Here is an 8,520-nt window from a genome sequence, read left to right on the forward strand (position 1 = left end):
TGCAAGCGGAATGGTCGGGGAAAGGTTGATAGGTCCTTTAGTAAGTGTTGAGGAGCTCCAAGGGACGATACAAAGGCGTCGGATCCGAATGTGCGTTGCAGAAGGAAAGCAGCAGGCGAGAATCTTCGCACCGCAACTTCGCAACATTGGCCACTCATCGCTCTCTTCGAAGCACGCAAAGAGAGACTCTGAACGACGTTGCGAGGTTGCAAGACAATCAACAAGACAAATCTGAAGACGTTCAATCTTTCGAAGCTGGAGTGCCCGAGCCTGATGCGATGGGAGTCTGCGAAGCAGTCGAACCCTCGCCATCCTCGCTACTTTGCTTCTGCCACAGTTCTGCGTAGTGATCAATCAGCAAAGAGAGAGGTCAGTTGAGCACAGAGCAGCGTGAAGAGAGGAAAAGAACGAACGAGCGTAAACTCCATCTTTCGCAAGAAGATCACTATGAGACCCAAATTCGGCGATGACTCCTTCGTCGAGAACGTAGATAACGTCGCAGTCGGCGATAGTCGAAAGTCGATGGGCGATAGATAGCGTTGTTCGGCCTTTCGACTGCACAGAGGAAAGTGAAAGGTCAGTCGTGAAACCAGTCTCAGTGACGGGATGAATAGACCTTACAAGCTCTCGCAGACGTGTCTGGATCGCGCGCTCGTTGTGTGTGTCGAGAGCAGAGGCTAGTGATAGAGAACAAAGTCAGTGAGAGAGTTCGCAGAGAGCGAGAACAAGAAAAGTGAGGGAGTTCGCGGAGACGCAATTGAAGCGAGACTTACTAGCTTCGTCGAGAAGGAGAACTTGAAGAGCAGCAATGACAGAGAGATATCAGCACCATTTTCTAGAAAAATGAGTAGAAATAGAAACCAACTTGGAGGGTTCTTGAGAATAGTCCTCGCGATCGCTACCCTCTGTTTCTCCCCACCACTCAGCCTCATTCCCCTTTCTCCGACCCTCGTCTCGTACTGATCCGGGAAAGACATGATCTTGTCGTGCATCGAACTATCTTTCGCAGCGGCGACGACCTCGTCCATCGTGAGTTCAGCGTTGGGTTTGTTCAATCTTCCTATGCCACCATAGGCAATGTTGTATCTGGCCGTCTCGTTGAAAAGGACCGGGTCTTGAGGAACGAGCCCAATATTGAACCTTAACGATTGTTGCGTTAAATCCCGAATATCGTGACCGTTAACGAAAATTCCTCCTCCCGTCGCCTCATAGAACCTATACAGCAGCCTCATCACCGTGCTCTTGCCCCCTCCCGAAGATCCGACCAGCGCGACCGACTGTCCTTTCTCAACCTTGAACGAAATCCCTTTCAAAACGTCCTTCTTCCCATCGTAGGAGAAGACGACGTCTTTGAACTCTATCTCTCCTCCTTCTCCTTTGTCCGGATCGATTGAGAGTTCAATAGAGTTGGGACGGTCGACGATGTCTTTGTCTTCGGAGAGGAGGGTCATGAGTTGCTCAGTATCCACGAGGCTTTGCATCGTTTGACGATAGAGGGAGGCGATACGATTGAGTGGTGAGTAGAGTTGATTGAGATAGGAGATGAAAGTGACTGTTGCGAAAGAAAGTTGAAATTAGTTCGATTATCAAAGACTCGTGCTCAAATCCAAACGCACCGTAGTTTCCGATATCCATCTCTCCTATAACGACACGGTGTGCGAGGATGAACGAGCAAACAAGGAGCCCGAAAGCCTAATCACGCTTGTCAGTTTCCGTTCGAGGGCATCGACAAAGTGGAAGAGAAAAGAGCTCACGGAGATTCCGTTCTGCAATAACGATAAGCTGTTCCACGCACTGTATACTGACCAATACCCCTTCTGGTATCGACGAAGTGCTTCTTTCAATCGTTTCTTCTCGAACGATTCGGAGGTTGTCGTTTTGACCGTTTCGAAATTGAACAACGTGTCGGTCTTGATCTCTGTGAGTATCCAACAACCAGGTGGTCAGCTGAGAAGGTGATTCACCATTGATCGAAGGATACACACGATGCATGAATTGAGATTCGTCTCGAAGAGATCGATAGAGCTTTGTTCGACTTTCCGCGAGAGTGACGGAAGCGCCAACGCTGTGAGGATATCGAGCTTGGTAGTCAGTAGTGCACGACTACATAGAAGAGATTTCCCTCACTATACGATTGAAACGAGCGTGACGACGCCGACGATAGTTGCCCCGTAGCGCACCGACAGAACCACAACGGCAACTGGGAGATCGACGAGGACGGGAATGAAGTCGAACAAGAGAAGCTCGAAGAACTGATCGAAACGAGAGGGTGAGCGGACTCTCGAAAGACTGTCAGAAGAAAAGCTTACATCGTTGATTGCGTCTGTTCTACCGAGGATCCTCAGCAACTCTCCCGTTCTTCGTCGTTGATGATAGCTCAAACTCAAGCTGCGACCGATCTCCACGTCAGTCTCGTCTGCGAGCGCACGACCTGAAAAGAGAAAACGAACTTGAGGAGAGTATCGAACGCCATCATCGACATTTCCAGTTCCGAGTACTGACTGATCGGTAGCCATAAGAATCGATACTATTGTGTCGCTCATTCAATCCGTTGTAAGTCGATCCGATCTCAGGAGAGACTTCGAGAGAGATGAACTCACGAGCATGGAATTCGAATCTTGCAAGAACGAAAGCGTAACGTAGATCGCAAGGTTCCCATAAGGCGCTCTTCCGTTACTCAAGTCGCTGATGATTCGACCGAAAAAGATTGGGGCCGCGACGTTGAAGTACCTTCTTGCAATCATCAGGGCGAAACAAACGACCGCAATGACTTGAAGCGAGAAAGATTTCGACGGCCAAAGGTAAGGGAAGAGGGTCTTGACTCGAGTGAAGAGAGTGAGGATCGAGAGAGATTGGGGATCGTCCGGCCGATTTGAGGGAGGTTTCGTCGAGCGAAGAGGAGAGTTCGAAGCTGAAGTTGGGAGCGCAGAGTAGCCAATTGGGGTCGAGCCAGATAGAAGGGAGGTTGAAGCAGAAGTCGGAATCGCAGAGTAACCGTTTCGCGTCGAGCCAGATAGGAGGGAAGTGTTCTCGTCGGAAGCTCCGCGAGGTGCCGAGTATGCTGACCGGTAGAGTAGAGGAGTTTGCGAGAGGAAGAGAAGGGTGTAAAGTAGGATTCGGAAGGAAAAGATCCCAAGATGCACGAACGGCAGAGTCTTGTCTTGCACGCCTATCGTCTTGTCCTTGACGAGGATCTGAGAGTAGATGGAGAGGACGGCTACGTCGAGTGCGAATCCAAGGATAACGACTAGTCGAGGGTAATATTTCGGGAATTTGAACTGTTCCTTCTCCTTCTTGGCCGCTAATTTGGCTTCGTACGCGAGTCCGAGGCCGAGTATACAGAATGCCGAAAGTCCTCCGGCCGAGTAGTACACGATGTTCTGATACAGTGGGTCGGAGGGGGTGTATCTGGATCTGATGAGAGTCGCAATGACTGGTAATTCAAGCGATCTCATGTCAATTCCGGCACACCGGTCGAGCTTCCCAGAGTCTACTCACCTTGTGCGACACCATCCGCGAAATAAGTCGTCGCAACCATCCCCATCAATCCAAGAACGAGTCCATTTCTCATCGTTTTCGACTTTACGACGACCGGAACGACTTCATCCTCCTCTCCTCCATCTTCCGCTTCTGTATTCCGGCTCGTTCTAGCTGCTTCAGGTTCTGCTCCAAACAATCCATCCTCTTCCTCCCATCCTTGGGACTGGATCGAATCCATTAGGTCGAGGAAACCTTTGACGAGCCATCGTAGGAGGAGTGTGCCGAGGAGAGTAGCCGGGAGAGCTAGTCGGAGGTCTGCTAGAGTCGTGTACAGGGATGGGAGATCCATTGTGAAGTGTTGCAGCTGCTCTGTAAGAGGGGGACGAGTACAGGTTGTGGCGGTGCTGAAGGGAAAAGGGTGGAAACGGCTTCCCTGTCGAGCTTGTCGAGCGGGTGCTGAGCCGTGTAGAGCTCTGACGGTGCGTCGGGTGCTGCGAAGTCGCGATCGAGACGAGATGAGGGAAGTCAAAAGCTGCGTGAACCTTTTCCTTCCTGATCATTCACTCACCTTGAACTTCCTCGTCTATTCCAGCTTATTCCAGCATGGGAACACTCGCAGAAACCACCTCGCTCTGGCTCTGGCGTTTCCGCAGACTAGGGAATGTCGTAATTGTTTCATCTTCGACTCGCTTCATCAGCTCCGTACTGGCCTCAAGATGGCGATCTGAACTCGTATGATGTCCTACGAGGGTCTAATGTGAGATATAACCTGTCAAGGAGACGTCAGAAGGGCAAACAAGCTCGATAAGTTGACATTTGTGAGTTTTCGTCTTCTTGGACTCGTCTTACCGAGCGCGTCTGATCTCCTTTGCTATTTCTGAACAGCTCGACCACGACGTCGTCAGACACTCGACTCACTGGCGGCCCTCTTTCGTTCCGCATGCGCCCCTCCCCACAAGTAGGCGAAAGTTTGTCTCGCTCGCTTCAAATCTCGTCGGCGTTTTCACCAACAATCCCTGAAGATACCCCTCCGATGCGCCCCGATCCAAATGTCTAGATCCTTCTAAGTATTGACGAGATGCAAGGCACAGAGCAGAATGGACTTGGAGGAAGGATTTGCGATTTCTCCGACTGGCGAAATCGTCTCTCCTTTCGCGAGGGAGATTAGCTACGCTCTCGGCGAAACGAGGATGTCGGAGCTTGCAATCATAGTGGTTCTTCTCGACGCTCTAGCCCAGGACTGTCGAGAGTCCTCGCGAAAGCTACGAGAGAAACGTGGTAAAAGTGAGAATTGTACGGAAACCCGCTTCTATTTTACGAGCATTTCGCTATAGCTTCTCTTTGACTTTCCCTACGAAAGAGTCGGAAGCCTGCCTCTCATCGAGACCGAGAATATCAGCCGACCTTTTTCGACAAAGTTGCGTGACTCCCAAATTCGGGAAATCTTGATCTTCCATCTCATCAACACCTTCACCTACACGAACCCCAATCATGCCTTCGATGAAGTACCTGTCGACTCGTGGAGGAGACGAACGACTCTCGTTTGAACAGGTACGTCTACAGAGCTGTTTCGGTTTGAACAATTTCCGAGGGTCATCGACTGCGGGTTGTTTCGCGTTTGATCGTTTGATCGGAGGGTGCTGGAGCTTGAGTTGGGTACCAAGGAGCTGGGTGGGCTATAGTATGGCAGCTCTCGAAATGGGAGACGAGGAGATGGAAATCCCACATATTGAATCGCATTTATCCGCTCGTTCTCCTTCGACAAGCCACAGGACAGGCAAAGAACTAGCTGGGAGCTCTGTAGGACTCAGCACATAGCGGTGGAATAAGTCAGGGAGCAGAATCTCGCGAGTTTGAAAACCCCTCAGCTGACCACATTTCCCTCGCTCTCGTTTCGCAGGCAGTTCTTCGTGGACTCGCCCCAAATGGAGGACTCTACATCCCTGCCCACCTCCCTCACCTCCCCGAAAACTGGCAAACGGATTGGGCCAAACTCTCGTTTACCGAACTCGCGCTCGAACTCTACTCCCTCTTCATCCCTTCGCGTGAGATCCCTCGCGACGACCTCAAAGACCTCATCGATCGATCCTACTCGACTTTCCGTCACGAACAAATCGCCCCGCTGCATCGTACGGGAGAGAAGGAGTTCATTCTCGAATTGTTCCACGGTCCCACTTTCGCTTTCAAAGATGTCGCCCTTCAATTCCTTGGTAACTTGTTCGAATACTTCTTGAAGAGGAGGAACGAAGGAAAGGAGGGTAAGGAACGAGAGAGGTTAACTGTTGTTGGAGCTACTTCTGGAGACACCGGATCGTGAGCCTTGTCCCTCTCTCGAGCTCGTTCGTTTATCGCTAACTCATTCCCTCATTGCAGTGCCGCCATCTACGGTCTTCGATCGAAAAAAGACATCTCCATCTTCATCCTTCATCCCAAGGGACGAGTTTCGCCTATTCAAGAAGCTCAAATGACGACCGTTCCCGATGAAAACGTCTTCAACTTGGCAGTCGATGGTACTTTCGATGATTGTCAAGTGAGTCGACGGATTGACTCATCTCTTGCGTTCCAGAGCTGAATCATTCTTCATCGCTCGCAGGACATCGTCAAATTACTCTTCAACGACATGGAGTTCAACTCTCGTTACCACCTCGGAGCCGTCAACTCGATCAACTGGGCTCGTATCCTTGCTCAAACCGTCTACTACTTCTCGGCCTACTTCCAAGTCCAACACGACGTTCCTTACGATGTCCTCGAACCCAAAATCCAATTCGCCGTCCCTACCGGAAACTTTGGAGACATCCTCGCCGGATACTACGCGAAACACCTCGGACTCCCGATCGACAAACTCGTCATCGCTACGAATGCGAACGACATTTTGGCTCGATTCTGGAAAACGGGTCGTTACGAAAAGGCCGATTCGGGAGAACCTGAAGAGTACAGCGATGACGAAGATTCTCAAGACCCTAACGCAGTTCCTCATCACCATCACCGATACCCTAGTTTGACGGACGATGAAGCGTTCGCTCAAGAACAACAAACTCGTCAACGAGAAGAAGCGCGAGAAAAGAAAGAACAACAAGCTCAAGAACAAGCTCAAACTCTTCTCGCGAACGGTTCGTCCGATGGGAAACAAGCTACTCACGATGCGAAATCGACCGCTGGTGGATCCGTCGCCGAAACTTTATCCCCCGCGATGGATATCCTCGTTTCTTCAAATTTCGAACGACTCTTGTTCTACCTCGCTCTCGAAGGTACGACTGCTGGAGCCGTTGCTGCCGATGGAGAGGTTGATGGTGGACAAGCTGCGAGGGTGAGGATGGCGGCGGAGAACGTCAAGGTTTGGATGGACAAGTTGAAGACGGAACACAAGTTCAAAGTACCGAGAGCTTGTCTCGCCGCGGCTAGGAGGGATTTCATCGCTGATCGTGCTTCGGATGAAGAGGTGAGTCGCAAGTCGCGCTTAGTCGGGGTGACCAGTCTACTGATTAGCGCGAGTTGTTGTGTACACAGACGACAGCGACGATTCAAAAATACTTTACGAAGAAAGATCAATTCGGTTCTTACGTGTCGGATCCTCATACCGCTGTTGGATTGACCGTCGCTAACCACGTCGCCAAGACCAAGTGAGTCACAGCGATTCTTTGAGCCAAACTCGAACTCGTTGCTGACTTTCTCTCTCTCGACAGCTCCCCTAATGCGATTCAAATCGTTCTCGCGACTGCTCACCCTGCGAAGTTCGACGCTGCCGTCTCGGACGCCCTCTCTTCAGAACCTACGTTCAACTTCAAACGCGATGTTCTACCGAAAGAATTCGAAGGACTTCTCGACAAACCTCGTCGTGTCCTCGACTGCAAGAACGACCCGGAGAACGTTAAAAAGATCGTCAAGGAACAAGTTGCAAGGTTGATTGGAGAGGTCGCTCCCGTGCAGGGTACGAATGGTGCGAGCGTGTAGGCGTCGGGTTTTTAGACTTTTTTATTGAGAAAGAGTCGGGTTTTCTACTTCTTGTTCTGTGTTTTGTTCTGCCTTTTCACTTTTACCACCGACACTCTTACACTCCTTTTTCTTCTGTTCAATTAACAAGCATATCATGAGCTCACAGCGGAGAGAACGATCGAGTCTGAATTGAGAGAGATTTGTATTCAGCGATTAGCTCAATTGACTAGAAAGCGAAACACTCGCTCACTTCGCCTCTCTCATTACCACCCGAACCCTCTTCGCCGATCCGTTACTATGAGTCAAGTGTGAGTCCCTCCAGACCGCTCGTTCACTCGACGCGCTTGCGAGTCCTTTCTGATCGAAAGCGAACTCATCTCACTGACGCATCGATCCTCGACCCTGTCCTACAGTGCTTTCTCTGAAGGATGCCCTGTAAGTCTCCACTACTACTAGCACTCCCAATGCTGTACTGATTCGTTCGCCTGTGATAGATCTACGCCCCGTTCTTTGGAGCGATGTGAGTGACGATTCGAACCTCCCTTTCTCCGCCTCTCTCCCTCCGTGGACTGCATACTAATGAGGTAGAGGACAACGTGACTGATGATGAGAATCCTCACACAGGGGTTGCACTGCCGCTATCGTCTTCACTTGTCAGTTCTGTCCCACTCTCCACCCCCCCTTTCTCCGTACTCTCCTTGGACTACCTCTTGAGACCTCTAGTCGAGCGCGATGACGATCAGAACGTGGAGCTAACGATAGCTTCTTTACTACCTCGATTCCTCCACCTCTTCCGATTCCACCGAATGATCTTCGCTCGTACCCCCTCTCCGCCTCGTTCACCCTTCGCCGCTCAACCGGATTCGTACGAGATCAGGTATCGGAGCATCATACGGAACTTCTAAATCTGGAGTCGGAATCGCCGCAATGGGAGTACTCCGACCAGATTTGATGATGAAGTGTATCGTACCCGTCGTCATGGCCGGTATTATCGCCGTACGGGGGGGGGGGGGGGGGGGGGGGGGGGGGGGGGGGGGGGGGGGGGGGGGGGGGGGGGGGGGGGGGGGGGGGGGGGGGGGGGGGGGGGGGGGGGGGGGGGGGGGGGGG

General features: G+C 51.4%; 2 protein-coding genes across 2 annotated transcripts; one reads left to right on the forward strand and one right to left on the reverse strand.

Annotated features, from left to right (window-relative positions):
- Positions 1–241: 241 nt before the first annotated feature.
- Positions 242–3,829, reverse strand: JCM6883_003082 (uncharacterized protein; the record flags this gene model as incomplete). Its single annotated transcript, XM_076635500.1, has 13 exons — positions 242–339; positions 414–555; positions 622–677; positions 774–794; positions 866–1,552; positions 1,617–1,692; positions 1,755–1,918; positions 1,986–2,065; positions 2,128–2,252; positions 2,310–2,388; positions 2,451–2,527; positions 2,601–3,433; positions 3,499–3,829. The coding sequence occupies 13 exons, from the start codon at positions 3,827–3,829 to the stop codon at positions 242–244; spliced, it is 2,769 nt and encodes a 922-aa protein (XP_076484525.1).
- A 1,142-nt stretch (positions 3,830–4,971) lies between these two features.
- On the forward strand, positions 4,972–8,409 carry THR4 (threonine synthase THR4; the record flags this gene model as incomplete). Its single annotated transcript, XM_076635501.1, has 10 exons — positions 4,972–5,031; positions 5,381–5,793; positions 5,854–6,010; positions 6,074–6,919; positions 6,988–7,100; positions 7,164–7,427; positions 7,827–7,848; positions 7,908–7,933; positions 8,038–8,066; positions 8,291–8,409. Coding segments are annotated over 10 exons (2,049 nt in total), but the record flags the coding sequence as incomplete, so codon positions are not given.
- Between the last annotated feature and the right edge of the window lie 111 nt (positions 8,410–8,520).

This window comes from Sporobolomyces salmoneus (genome assembly GCF_050403485.1).
Source record: "Sporobolomyces salmoneus JCM6883 DNA, S_salmoneus_JCM6883_v1_ctg107, whole genome shotgun sequence".
Lineage (NCBI taxonomy): Eukaryota > Fungi > Basidiomycota > Microbotryomycetes > Sporidiobolales > Sporidiobolaceae > Sporobolomyces > Sporobolomyces salmoneus.